This window comes from Thunnus thynnus, chromosome 3 (assembly GCF_963924715.1).
Source record: "Thunnus thynnus chromosome 3, fThuThy2.1, whole genome shotgun sequence".
Classification (NCBI taxonomy): Eukaryota; Metazoa; Chordata; class Actinopteri; order Scombriformes; family Scombridae; genus Thunnus; species Thunnus thynnus.
In genome coordinates this window covers 33,243,275-33,258,595 of record NC_089519.1, presented here as the reverse complement: position 1 = coordinate 33,258,595, position 15,321 = coordinate 33,243,275, and the positions used below count along the sequence as shown (strand labels likewise).

General features: G+C 39.1%; 1 protein-coding gene and 1 long non-coding RNA gene across 2 annotated transcripts; both read left to right on the top strand.

Annotated features, from left to right (window-relative positions):
* Window positions 1-2,810: 2,810 nt before the first annotated feature.
* On the top strand, window positions 2,811-4,833 carry LOC137180602 (uncharacterized). The gene is made up of 3 exons (XR_010928018.1): window positions 2,811-3,065; window positions 3,432-3,519; window positions 3,630-4,833. It is a non-coding gene; the product is annotated as an uncharacterized lncRNA (long non-coding RNA).
* Window positions 4,834-5,073: 240 nt separating this feature from the next.
* Window positions 5,074-7,497, top strand: LOC137180176 (uncharacterized). Its single transcript, XM_067585451.1, has 3 exons — window positions 5,074-5,513; window positions 5,687-5,826; window positions 6,785-7,497. Exons 1-3 carry the CDS (start codon window positions 5,367-5,369, stop codon window positions 6,909-6,911), a joined length of 414 nt encoding a protein of 137 aa, XP_067441552.1. The 5' UTR covers window positions 5,074-5,366; the 3' UTR covers window positions 6,912-7,497.
* Window positions 7,498-15,321: the final 7,824 nt, after the last annotated feature.

Genomic DNA, 15,321 nt, shown 5'->3' with positions numbered 1-15,321 from the left:
CAAAAGCTCTCTATTGACCGAGCGCCACTGATATGCTCCACGTTGGGATTTTTGGTTACTTGCACTACCACAAATGTCAATGACATTTTGATTGAGGTTTTCTATTCATGGAACAGAATATTCCAGTTTCTCTTCTTCTTTCTGTCGCATGGCTGGAAAGGTTAAGAGAATACAAAATAGGTTCATTTTTATGTTCATTTCATATTCTATAATTTCATATGTGAAGTTATATCAAAATGCTTAAAAAGTAAAAACTAATTCCTTGACTCATTTAAAACCTCAAAAAATAATTTATCAAGCTGGATCACTCTGAATTAAACTGTGTGGCTAGTGTGGCGCCACATGTGTGCCCTCTATTGGCCAGCCACCAATGAATGTGAATAAAGACTCATAAGATGTCTTTCTTTTTTTCAGATGCTCCAAAGCTTCCCTCTGTGTCAGTGAGTCCCTCTGGTGAGATAGTGGAGGGCAGTTCAGTGAATCTGACCTGTAGCAGTGATGCTAACCCAGCAGCTAATTATACCTGGTACAAGGAGAATGAAGACTCACCAAAAGCATCAGGACAGATCTTCCCCATCACTGATGTCAGACCTGAACACAGTGGGAATTATTACTGTGAAGCCCAGAACAGAAGAGGACGTCATAACTCCACCTTATATCTGACTGTTGGATCTGGTAAGTTATGCTCATTGAACTTCACACACAGACACACACACACACAGACACACACACACACACACACACACACACACACACACACACACACACACACCCATACACACACACACACACACACACACACACACACACACACACACACACACATACTGAACATATTGATAAGCCAGATCTCCTTTCTTTTGGTCTGAATTTTCAGGAAAATCAATAATTAATATGAATATCATCTGGGTGATTCTGGTGGTCCTGATTCTGATTGCCCTGCTTCTCTTGAGTCTGTGGGCAAGGTAAAGCAATAAAAAAGAAATACGTTCTTTTGTTTTCTTATTAAAATATACTTAGAGTTTTTAAGTCTTGAATTTCATTTTGTTAAATATGTCTTGTTTTTGTTTGATTCAATCCAGGAAGAAGAAAACTTTGAGCTCCACCACTGAAATGAATGAACCTGTAGAGACTATAGAGGTGAGAGAGAGACCTTATTGACAGAACTTACCCTAAAATACAGTTATGATCACTTGACTTATAAATGCACTCAAACACATTCATATTGTCAACATGAAGCTGTGAAGTGAATTTATATTTAAAATACAACTGAGAAGACACCCAATGTATATTTCACCTGAACATAATTTTTGTGTTAAATAATTCAGTTTTAAACACGATTTAATACATCTTTAATACAATCTAATTATATACAAGTTTTATGAATGAGGTCCATTAATATTCATTTTGACATTTCTCCCCATCAGTTGGACTCTTCTCCTGTGTATGAGAACGTCTCAGACTTGCAGGTCGTCACTGCAGCACAGACAGAAGACACAGAGGAGCAGGAAGACGTGGAGTAAAGTCCAGTCAGGCTGGAGCATCATGAAAAAAAGGCCAATATCAGATTCATAGTTACAGTTATGAGAAGTACCTCCCCTAAATTTTATCTGATTTTGTTCTGATGCAGTTGAACCAGAGGCTGGACTCACCTGATGGAAGCAGAAAGTAGAGTGTTTTGTCTGAACTAATGCAAGCTTAGTTTTCTCTGTAGAGTTAGTTATATTACAGATATTTAGGATTAGAGCTGTTTTGCAAACCATTATTTTAAATGTGTACATGCTGTAATTAATCACTTTTGAGGAATCCTGATTATCTTCCTGTGCAGTATACTGTATATTTTCACATATCAAACATGATCTCAGTTCTATCAAACTTTGTTGAATGTCACATTATCCAGGTATTGCAGTGGCTGATTCACAATAAACAGACAACTTCCACAACAACTCTGTAGTTGGAAACATGATTTCAGTTCCCTCTCACTGCTGCAGAGGGCGACAGTGTGCAGAAAGTTTCAGCTGAGCAAATTGTTTCTGTGTTTATTTTTCAGAATATGAATTTATTTACCGGCTATGAAGACAAATAAAAATGAAATCTGTTTATCATTTCACCTCCATCAGCTCTGAGGACAGTGGGATCTACCACTGCAAGTCTGAGAATCAGTATGGATAGATCAACTCTTCATCTCTATCCTTAGATGTCCAATGTAAGTAGCTACATAAGAAGACACAATATATTTGAACATACTGATGGTGTGTGTAAAATTAGAGTTTGGACCAGTGGTTAAACCTACTCACTGACAATGCCACTTAGTGTAACTCAATCTCAGTTAGTTACAACAGCTCGATGGTCTAATGCAAATTAGGGAGTGAGTTGTCAGAGAAATACAGCAAAGCCCTTTTCAGACATAACATTCAGCAAGCTGTTGAGCTTTATGTCATTCCAACATTGGTGGCGTTTACGTTAATACTCCTTACAGCCTCAATCAGACATGACAGGACATTTACGTAAAGAGACAATGCTTGTGCGATATTTGGTGCCAGGTGCACAAAAGGGAGCAGAGAAAAAGAGGGAGAGTGATAAGTTAAAAATGTGAAGAGGCAAAGAAGGGGAGAATTGTGTTCGTTCACAGGCTGCATCACTGATGGATTTTAAATGGATTTTGCTGTTGAATCTTTAATTAATGACCATCGTGAGTGTGTGGTGCTGCTCCCAGAAACGGTCTAATTTGCCTTTATTTACTGCATAATCAGATCTGTAGACAGATGTTAATGAGTTGTATTTTTATACATATTGTCCTCCAGATGCTCCAAAGCTTCCCTCTGTGTCAGTGAGTCCCTCTGGTGAGATAGTGGAGGGCAGTTCAGTGAATCTGACCTGTAGCAGTGATGCTAACCCACCAGCTAATTATACCTGGTACAAGGAGAATAAAGACTCACCAAAAGCATCAGGACAGATCTTCACCATCATTCACTTTAGACCTGAGCACAGTGGGAATTATTACTGTGAAGCCCAGAACAGAAGAGGACGTCATAACTCCACCTTATATCTGACATTAGTGGGAGGTAAATTGTGTGCATTTACAGTACACTTAACCTGACCATGTCCCAACCCTATCCAAAGGAAAGCTGCCTCTCCCCTATCGTACAATAAGTGTTTTTAACATAAAGCAGACTTAATATTTTCTAACCTAATACTGGTGGGTGACAAAAACCTCAATAAGCAAGTGGAGAAACATAGCAAATGCAGAAGCTTCCAGACAGGGCACCATGGGTCACTGGATGGTTTCTTGAGTATCTAAATGATGTGAATCATATGCCATGACCATCAAAGTCACCAGATCTCCTGCGTGAGATTTTGTAGTGATGTATTAAACTGGAATTATTTAAATGTCCTGTAATTCCCAAATAAACTGTCAGTATTTCCTTCAGATTCAGCTGCATATAAATTAGCAGCTATTGGAACAATCACTGCTCTTCTCCTGGCTATTACACTTCTTGCTGTCTTCCTATGGATTAGGTGAGCAATACTGTATCACTAGAATTATGTTCACTAATACATCTATAATTTTGGAATCTGTGTCCTTATTTAATTAAATAATTAATCTCATTGTTCATTTGCCTATCCAGAAGAAATAGGAGCTTCACACAACAGTCTGAGCCTGGAGGGAGTACGAATAACAGAGCACAGGTAAGGAGGAAGAGGTCAAGTTTTCCAGTGCAAAAGATGACTTATAAAAAACACTTTTTGTTCCACGTTATTTGTCTTTCTTTATCCAAAATTATACTAAACTAATGAACAGAACTTCAAACTATGGTCTTGTAAAGTGACCAAAAAGTTGAATAACCGTCTCCCTAAAGGTCAGAGAAACGTGGGAAAACCTTTAGTCGTCACTCCAAAACAGTACAGCTTGATCACACTGTGAGACTTGTTCACCATCAATCGATATGGAGTTTTGGTGACCAAAGACAACCTGAGGCAAACTTCTGACAGAGTCAGAAATGAAAGATTCAGTCCTCACAATGTGACTGCAGCTTCAACCCACGACTACAAAGAAATCAATTAGACTAAAAGATGAAATGACACAGAATACACTGGCAGTTGTGCAGTTTTTAATAAAGTTTAGGGGAAAAACACACTCGTTCTCGCAGTGGTAGTAGAGGCTTTAGGAGTGGAGGAAGGGTTGCTACCTAGTAACTTGTTAGTGTACACATCTTTTGTGTGGCTGCAGGGAGAACTAATGGTCACTGTCGTGAATGTTGGTCATACAGATGTGTGCTTGTGTGCTATGCATTTGCCTGGCATGCATAAATGTAGCGGATGTGGTAGCTGGGGGTGTCAGCCCTGTAGCATTTCAGGAGGCAGGGCCACAGGAAGTGGAGGTTTCTGTATACATGCAGGAGGCCACAGTGGGGCCACAGTGGGGCAGCCATCAGCACGTTTCCATTTGATTTCAACTGTCCTCATTCAGATGAGCAGCAGTTAGCTCAGGTGAGGAATTTGCTGGTTGAAAACTCAGATGTGTTTGCCGGGAGTGATAGTGAGTTGTTCTGCACCAAGGTCATACAGTAGAGATTCCCCTGTTAGAGAACACACCAATTAAGCAGAAAAAGGCCCCTCATGCCTCTGTCAACCATACAGGCACAGTTTCTGGGTAGAAACAAATGTGCTGGCCAAAAATTTCATTAGGGGTAGTTAATAACAAATGAAGGCAGTAAGCTAGAGCCTGTACTGCAATCATTCAGAACAGGTACTAACAAAGCAACATTTTAAGACATCTGAATCTGCATGAAGCTTCACAGGTAGGTAAACTTAAGTGATGAAAACTAGACACAGGGTGGTCTTACCGTGCAATAAGACATAGTACTATCAGTCAAAACCACCATTAAATTCATACAATTGTTTCATATCTGAGAATATGTCAGTATAGTGAGTTTCTGGTTTTTATTGTTCTGTTTTGGGCATTTAATGCCTTTATTAGATAGCTCCAGTAGAGAGATGGCAAGAAATGAGAGAGAGAGAGATGTAACAAAGGTCCACAGTCCGGCCATGTCACAGTTCATGTTCGATGTCTTAAACTCTAAGCCTTGGAGGCTCCACTATTGTGCACTTTTAAGTAGAAAGTGTTAGAAGCCATCGTCGTCACAGCAGTAAAAGTACAATAGATGTAGCAGTAGCCCCTGTAGATAGGAGCTTCGATATAGTAGTTAAAGTAGCACGAGGAGTAGCACCAGCGCTACTAGTAGTAATAGTGTCACCACTAGAACAAGGGTTACTGCATTACTGTAGTTATAGTAATTGCATTACATTAATTGTCAGTGCTAGATGTGAAGCACAATGTCATTTTGGTTGCAGATCTGTCCACAATGCTTTGCTGTAGGTTAGATGCTCTGTGTTTCCATGGTTGCAGGTATGGTGAGATAAAGAGCATCAGAGTTCTTCATGAGCGCTTCTGTGCCTTCATCAACTTCAGGAACGCCAACATGGCTGCCAAGGCACTGGAGAAGCTGCAGGTGGGTGATTGGCAGGCGTAAACGAATCTCGACTCTTTTCATCATCTAGAATGTCACAGAATGTTAAAAGCACAGCTTTGAGTTGTGGTAATGAGCCATCATCCTGTTCTCTTGCCTCTTCAGACATGACATGATGTTAAGTTTGATCACCTGTGCTGTGTCCTCCTGTGCAGGGGGTGGAGCTGGGCGGCAATAAGCTGGTGATGAGGTACCCAGACCGGTGGATCCAGCGGACCATGCCCTCCTTACAAAGGACCACTACTGGCCTGAGCTCCAGTGCTGCAGGAACACAGCAGAACTCAGCTGCCACAGGGTACCGAGCAACTCATCAGTGTATCTGTGTTGTCCTTTTTTCACTGCAGGTGTAAACTCAGAATGGTTCCTTACAAAATCAAATAACATCTGTAAGTTGTTTTAGGGTTTGGGAGTTAGCATTAAACCTGCAGTGTGGAACTTTAACACATAGATGAACATAGATGAGTTCAAACAATGCTGATTAAGCCTATCAACGCCAGATAAATCTTTCTGTATTTCACAGTATACAGAGTTTTTAAATGTTGATGGAGTAGGCTATGGTGGAGCCTATGATGTAAGCACATGTCAACAGTGTTTTTGTAATTAATCTCACTGCCAGAAGGGGGAGACAAAGTCCTGCACTCAAGCTTTAAATTTAGGTTTAAGTTAGGGTAAGAATTAATGTTAGACATGTCAGTGTGATAGTTTAGGTTAGGATTTGGGTTTTGATGATAACTATCTATCATATATAGATATATACAGTTTAAAATTAAATACAACTGTTGATATTCTTAAAAAATAAAGGCTGTTTTACTCCTTTAAGAAAGCAGTGAAAAAGATAATCTAGATAATGGAAAATAAATTAAAGGCAGAAATTAAAGGCTACACCTGTGCATTTGCACTGTGGGTTAATTCCTGCAGAACAAGTTTCATTATGCTGATGACTCAAATGGAAACGCACAGAGAAAAGATCCAACCCAGTTCCTTAGTGCTTGTTCAGGCTCCAGTCTACATACTCCACTGGATGAGAGATCTACATCTCTCAGCTATCGGAGACCACACTGATGCAGCACTTTGAAAACATAAAATCCCAGTATCATCCTTTTAACACAGAAGTGAAAACCCAGCCTAGTGAATTTTCTTTAAGGCCTCCTATGTTACTTTCCACGCACCCTGTGTCCCATTATTTACCCGCATGTGTGTTTTTGTGTGGATAATGTGATGCAGGATCCTCTGCTCTGGTTCTGTCCATGCAGGTCCAGACGGAGGGTGGCTACAAATGGAGACGAGTGCTTCTACTGGCGGACCACAGGGTGTGACTATAGCGTCAAGTGCCGCTTCAAACACATACCTGACCAGCAAGGTCGAGACAAGAAACCATGACAATCATGTCTAGCAACTGCAGCACTAAGGCGCTTTAAATGAAGATTTACAAAGAAAAAGGAAAGGAGGAAGAGTGGAGGAGAGAGGAGAGCAGAGGACGAGACGACAATCCGCCAGAGAACACTGACAACTGAATCTGTCTGTGTGAGAGAGTCAGATATAATATGAATGTGTTGTATGTATGAAAGTTAGTGGTTGTTCCTCTGAAATGTTGAGGAAGCATTCAGAGCCCAACCTCAGGAGGTTGCATAAAGAATAAATCTGCATGATACTGCAGAACATCTACTGTAAGGAGGTCCAATGAATTTAATTTATAGTAAGCATCACTTTGAAACTCTGATGAACTCCTGGTTTCTGAACTCTGCATTGTTTGAAGGATGTCCGCTGTCATCAAAATGATTTACGTGGACAAATATGTTTGGTTGAATTGTACTGGAAACTCTTGTGTATCTCCTGTGTTGGATTGCTATACATGTTAAATGAAGTTATTTTGATATATTTAAAATAAGATGAAACATTTTTGCATTGAAAATTTGCACAAAACTATCAATGAAACCCACATTAAAAATGTTTTTGGGTTTGCAAACTTATGGAAATCGTTTTCTTTAACAAACACAATTCAACCCCACGATGGTACAAATACTGACTTACACATCAGAAATATAGTAGTAAGATTTCCCTCACATATTTTTTTGTTATTTTTGTTGCAGAGGATGACAAACATATTCACACGCACATATATAGTAATGTGAAGTCAAGTGCAAGATTTGCACATTTGCAAATCACTATGTGACCACATGCATCGTGTGGTGCATTTGTAGTAGCTGCTCATTAAGTGAGTAGCTGTGGTTTCAACAGCAGCAACAAGTGGATTTCTTGTCCTCTCTGTGTCAGATTCTGTATATCTACATTTATTGCATTTAGTACAGTTATTCAGTGAACTTGAGAAACTTTAAAAGGAAGGTGGGTTTGAACTCTTAAATTGTCACTTTTCTAGATTTGTTGTGTGATGAGACACAATGTTTTACAGGCCTTTAAAAACAGGCAACAACAGACCTTCACTTCTCTTTCTCTAAAGAGGAAGTGAGAAAGTGTATGTTACTGGAAAACACAGAATGGCAGGTTGGTAACAGTGTTACCAACAATATGTGTAATTCAGACTCAATGAATCGATGAATATGTACACTGGACTAGACCAAACTAGGATTAAATTGGGGTATACAGAGTTTTCTTAAACAAGGGATTTTGGCTGGTCTGAGGCATCAATATTCATGTTGTTTTCAGTGCCAGGCTGGTTATTGAAGCAAAAATCATATAGTCTACATCTAATAGTGTTTAAAGACATCCTGTTTCTGCTTGCTTTTAAATAATGCCTTAGCCATTTATTTATTGGTACAGTATGTTATCGTATCAGTAATGCTGTTATTATAGCACCAGCAGGTTAACAAGCTACAATATGCTTCAGTGTTTGGCATGGTTTGCATGTACCATTGACATGCTAACATCAGCTCAACTCAGTTCCACCCAGAGTGCAATGCTAACATAGAATGACATGCTAAATATGTTAACTTGATAACTGTAGGTATGCATGTTGCAGTATTTTAGCTTCAGCTATATCTGACAAAGTACAATTTAGGCTGAGAAAGGTTTAGCACGGTGGTTGTCAAAGTGGGTTCCTGGGACCACCAGGGGTCCTTGTGGGGGTGCCAAGGGGTCCCCAGCAAAAGGGGAGTAATTTATTTTCACTATAATTTCATCCATAAGTGACACAATGACAGAATGTATGACTATTTTGGTCATGGGGTTCATATACTTTCTGTAATAAAACATCGAAAAGTAAAAATCTTCATAGATTGGACTGGAGATTGGATTGGAGATTTGTAGGGCTGCCCCCAACTAAAGGTTTTCCTAGTCCACTAATAGTTCAAGCCATTAGTCGACTGGTCGTTGCATGATAAATGACAATATATTATTTATTTAGGCTATCTAACGTTACAGCGGCCATGCTAAGTGGCTAATGTTAGACTATCATGTTTGAGGTTGACGAGTGATAGGTGAATATTTGCCTGCAGGGTTTGCATGTCACCTTCTTGAGTTTGTCACTCTCAAAATGATACCACACCGGATTTCCTGCCCGACATAGTAACTAACTATCTAATAACCTCAAGTACCAGCAATAAACGCCAATGTCTGTCCCTGACTGATTTAGTGTCGCCACTTCCTGTGTCGTTTCAAATAAAAACCCTCTAGTGTTTCTAGCGCCAAATCTTGATTTGAGCCATAGTTGATTTCCTTTATTGCGAACACTAACACACATCTAAATGAGAGCAAGCAGGTAAGTCATCTTTGTATTGGTCGGCTAGGACACTTGCTGATTTATACATTTCCTCTTTGGGTTTTATATAATTATTGATTTTATTTTTATGCTTACATTGCCTCTGAAAAATACAGTCAATATCATGATGTGCACCCAGTGTAATTGTAATCTTTTTTAAATGAAAGGAAAATAGTATATGAGGGACACTTTATGGCCCATGATGGTGCATCAAACATAGATATAGACATTTGTTCTTGTTTTCTTCTGTGTTGTGATATATCACAGCCCAACTTGAGACAAAACAAAGTCAATGATGGTTAAATGTTGATCTTGAAGTGTTTTGTAGTGCATTTCAACTACAACTGCCTGTATTGGTAAAACGTAAAAACAAAATATAATTTGTGCTATTAAAGTGCACAACCAGAAGCCAGTAAAAAAAAAAAAAAGCCCACTGCTATGACACCGGAAATCCCCATTCTGCTCTCTAGCTGTCAACTGTCAACTCAGCCTTTTTTTTCTGTTGACCGTTTCTTCAAAAAAACATTTCTAGCACATCAAACAGACACAAGTAGGATTTATATCTCAGAGAAAAGAGTGAGGACAATTTTGTATTCTGAGGCATTTCTTTTGCTTATCTTTTTTTTCTACATAACAGCTGTGAATAATTGCTTGTGACTCGGTGTTCTATACGTTTCCCTGCAGTTTGCTCTCACACCCCTGCAGGAACCTGACCACAGAGAGGAGGCAAAATAGACACTTTAATTTGCCACAGTCTATTCAGAATTACTTTGGCTTTCATCCTGTTCAGTTGAGCTGCAGAAATGTACACAGGTCGTATTGCCTGTGTTGTCTTTGACTGCACCTTTAAACTGTATGAGTTCATTTGTATTCTGTAAAACTGAACAGTTTTTCTGTTTGTTTCCCCCTTTAGCTTTCTACACTTATGCATAACCCAGATATGATGCAATTATTTACAGCATATTTACACTTTGGTGACAGTGACTGCAGTAATCAGCACTTTCTATTCTGAGGAGTTTTGAAGCAATGTACCAACCGTCTGTAATAATGCGTGAAGCAGGTTTATAAATGGTACGATCAAGTGGGCTGGCTCAGATGTTCCTTTGAACAGGAAACAGGAAGCTCTAATGTACGAGAAGCCCACTACATCTTTACATTGGCTCTCAATGGTAATTAAAACTTTTTCCTCTGCACTAACCTTGTACAGTCCTTTCACAACATTAAACACAACCTATTATTACCACACTATATCCTTCAGGTAATGTAAACACATTCATCAACTCTCAGGCTGAGTAACAGTAACTGAACAGTGTAGAGCTTTTCTCGTAACACTATGGAAATTAAATGGTTAAACAAATGAAAACAAAGTAATCTAATCAGAGTATCACTTTCCCTTTTTAAGTTTACACAATACACCAGGGCCACAGTGCCTCACATACATTATATTGCACAGTTCTCACATGAACTTGGACTGTAAATAAATTGAACCTGACGCTAGTTTTTAAAAAAAGTTAATGCATAGTTTTGAAAATAACAGTATCGTTTCTTCATTTCAGCTTGGGGATTTACAGGCATTCGTATGTTCATGCATATTAATAAGGTAAAGAGGAAGGAAGATAGGGTCTTGGTCTTTTTTTAATTCAATTGTTAGAACCACAGACACATGAACTTTTTTTCAAGGCGGCGCCGTCCTCTTTCTGCTGTAGAGACGTTTATTGTGACTAACTGACACACGGTACTTCTCATGTACAAGATCTACTTGCGGATGTCATTTAACAGACAGAGATTAGAGGAGCAGCTATGACTTTAACAGCAGCAGCAAGTGGATTTGTCATCTTCCTTCTCTCTGTACAAGGTACTGTGCATCTACATGTACATTTTAAGGCAGTTAGCACACTTCAGAAATTCACAGGAGGGTTGTGAGTATTGAATGATTTACCAGATCACCACTTTTCTTAATTTAATGTGTGTGATAATTTGATGCGGACCTTTTAAAACGTGCAACACCAGACATTCACTTCTCTTTATTCCAGTTCAAATCTTTAGAAGCTATTTCTGTCAGCAGCATCGCAAAGAAATTGTGTTCATGTCATGTGGGATAGATGGAAATTATGACTGATTTACATTAACAAAGAAAAAATCCTGTGAATAATCTGTTTTGTGGAACTTCAACATCTTGCGGAAGTCCTCTAAACTGGCTGGTTTAAGCCAGCGCCCCCTGTAAGCATTACAGTGAATTTGATGGTGACTTGTTCCCTGATAGCACACTGTTACAAGAAATACAAGTGAAAATAAAATGAGCCAGCATGTCTTTCTCACAAGTAATTACGTACCATAGGAAATGCAGTGTAAAAAGATATGAAATCACTGTAAGCTATATGTCAGTAAGAGACTAGCTGGTGGCTAGCTTTTAGCTGCCGAAGAGCCAGATATTTCCCATGTACGTGGACCACCATGTGTAAACTATGGATGTATTAAGATATCTGGATATTGCCTTGCTGCCAATTTGTCCCAGAGCCTAAATTAGCAATTTTCAAGTGCATGACATCATACCAGTGTAAAGTCAACATTTTAGGGATTTTGAAGGACTTTTGTAGCACTGAGTGAACACAACACTGACATGTCATCACCTTTTAATTAGATATGTTGAACCTGTTAGCAAACAGTTGCTTATTACACATCTAGCAGTTATGGAGCAACATTATTATTCATTTGGAAGTAGTGCACAGAGGGCTTTTAGAGCTTTTTCTCTAAGAAAAGCTGCTGCAGCTGAAAACGATGCTACAAGAGCACTGAGAGAACCAAAACAGTAACGTTGCAGTTGGACATGAAACTTGTGTAAAGCTCTGTAAAGCTGAAGGGAGCTGCACACTGTTCACTACTTTGGTCCAAACTGCAAAATCAGAAATGAAATGTTGTGCAGACATTCATGGTTCCCTTAAGATGAATCCTACTGACTTATGTGAACATCTAGTGTCATCAGCAGGTTGACATTTTTTGTCTTTTAGTGAAACTACGATGAAACTTTATATATAGTATGTAACCTTGTTCAAAGCTGATGTAAGAAAATCCCTAATGACAGACAAAACAACTTTATGATCTGCTCTGCTCTATTCTCAGAGAAAGGTTGATACTTTTAACATTAGCAATGAGCGCTACAGAAGAAAAGTAGGGCTACTGAAAATACCTGAGATCAGTTCTAGCTAGATAGATGCACGATGAGGAACTTCAGACAATATTTGCAATAAATCAGCACTTTTTATGAAGTTTGAAGTTTGCCCAGGTTGTCCTCTCCCAGATTCAGGGCTGGCCCTTACTATGTTGATGCCCTAGGTGAGATTTTAGATTGGAGACCCCCTTCCCTACAAGGGGGTGGGCGTAATGGTGGATGGGGCTAGTAGGGCTGCATGATAATAGCCAAAATGTTAATCCCGATTATTCTGCCATTTCAGAGCAATTGGCGCCCCTAAAAAAATGCAAAAGTAGCGCCTCCAGTCCAAGTGTTTCAAAATAAAAATGAATTCACAATAAATGAAGTGCAGCAATGGTACCTCCAGCCCAGAAAATGTCCTCCAACTCCTTGAAACAAATAGGCAAATGGGGTTCAGGGACCATTCAGTGAGAGTTTGGTGGCTTTCAGGTGAAAACTGACCGGTAAAGCCTTGAAAATCAAACCAGATGAAAACCCATCCAAGTCAATGGGGAAAAAGAGGAAAAAACAAGAAAGGAGAACAAGTGCATATGCTGTATACAAGCACACTTGTCATGTGCCACTCATTTGGCGTCCCCCTCCGTCATCTATGTGGCCTATGCCACAAGCTGCCCCTGCCCACATCGTCTTGGTACCTGGACTACAGATGAAACACTGTTGTTGTTGTTGTGTTATGAGTCTGATTGTGGTTTCTGATGTGCTCTGTGTTACAGTGGTACAGGGACAGTATGCCATGGGAGTGACTTACACTTCTCCTTCTAGGTTGTGTGTGTTGAAAGGATCAACAGTGGACATACACTGCACCTACAGATACTCATCCAGAGTAAAGGGCACTTCCACTGTAGTTAAGGAAACATTCTGGTTTACAAAAGAGAGTAATGGTGTGTATGTGGATCTGACAACAGACTCAGAGTATGCAGGTCGTGTTCAGTATCACTGTGATAAGAACGACTGCACTCTGAGAATCACAGACCTGAGAGAGAGCGACTCAGCTGAGTACAAGTTCAGGTTCATAACAAACCAATCAGGAGGGAGATTTACTGGTTTACCTGGAGTCACTTTGACTGTCACAGGTAACATTTTCATTCACATGTTAATTTCCAAATGTTCAATATCTAGAAAATAATAATATGAATGTATCTGTGTGTGTTTGCATGTGTATGTTGACAGTTTTGTCTAAAATTACATTTTTGTTTCTTTCTCATAAATCCAGATTTACAGGTGAGAAGATCACAGCGTTCTTGGTCTAAAAAGCTGATGTGTCACAGCAGTTGTTTACCTCCTCGTACTTCCTACATCTGGTACAAGAATGGACAGAAAATTCAGGATGAAACATCTACTATTAACGTGAACCTGTACTCATCAGACAGCTATTCCTGCGCTGTAAAAGGATTTGAGCATCATCCTGCTCCTTCAGTGTGTGAGTTTACAACACAGTCTCTCACTAAACTAACCACATCTAGTGGAGCCTTTAACCTATTGTACTATACCTTGTATTTACATGTAATTCAGGGGCAGCATGTGATTCAAACATTGACATAGAAATGGATCAAAACCAAACCACATCCCCATGAGATTTTAGACATGTTGAACTCTTATATCTTATTCACTGTGTTGACTGTGACATAAATGTAAAATAAGAGCTTACTGTACATTTAAAACGTCAGTTCACTCAAAATATAAAAAACATATTTTCTGACTTGCTCCCTTTCTAACCATGTGAATAGTTACAGTTTCATGTGCTCAGATTTTGAACCTTGAAAAGTCTGCTGCCATTCCAATACGATAAAAGTGAGTTGAATATTGTTTGTACTGCTTAAATCATTGAAAGCTTATATTTGAAAAACTATGGATCTGTGTGTCTTACAGTTACTTTGGATAATGTACAGACCTTGTTGTGGACAGTTTTTATCTTGAGTAGAAAGTAGATCCAATGGAAATCATTGACAGATATGTCTGTGGATGATTCAGACTAACCAAAACAATTTTCAAACATGATTTTCAACCACAAATTAAATTCCGTCTATCTACATAGTCTTGAGGTTGATCTAAAAGTTGAACAACAGCTGTGTTTGTGATAAGACACTACAAATAAGAGAGAAAATATGTTTTTTTGTGATTTGGGTGAACCAGCATTAATCATGTGAAAAACAGGATTATCCTGTTGAGCCTTGTTGAAAAGAAAAGATGTGGGAAAACATCCCTCATCCCACCAAAACACACACACACACACACACACACACACACACACACACACACACAGATGAGACTGCACTGACCTGTCTGTTTAAAACACTAATCAAAACTTACCTTTTCAGACCTGCTTTTAATGTGTAATTAATGTTTTGTGTTACTTTGTGCTTTTAGTTTGTTGTTTTTTTATGATCCTTTTAACTTATGTAAAGTGTCTATGAGTACCCTGAAAAGCCCTTTATAAACAAAATGTATTGTTATTATAAATGTTCTTTTTGAAATTAATTTTATCTTTCAGGTATCTATGATCCATACTGCAACAGAGTGATTTACACTGACAGAAGCATCTGTGCCTTCAGAGGCTCATCAGTGGACATTTCCTGCACATACAGCAGTTATGAATCTATCACATCAAAATTCTGGTTCAGTCCTGAACGTAGTCATCAGTGGCAGAATTCCTCACAGCCTGAGGACCTTAGTGAAGACTCCCAGTATGCAGGTCGTATTCAGGTCCTTGAAATAGAGAGAGGACGCTCCACTCTGAGAATCTCTGACCTGAGAGAGAGCGATTCAGCCCAGTATCACTTCACATTCAAAACACAATGGTTTGAATGGAGGAGTAGTTTACCTGAAACAACTCTGACTGTCACAGGTACTGATGAACACAAACA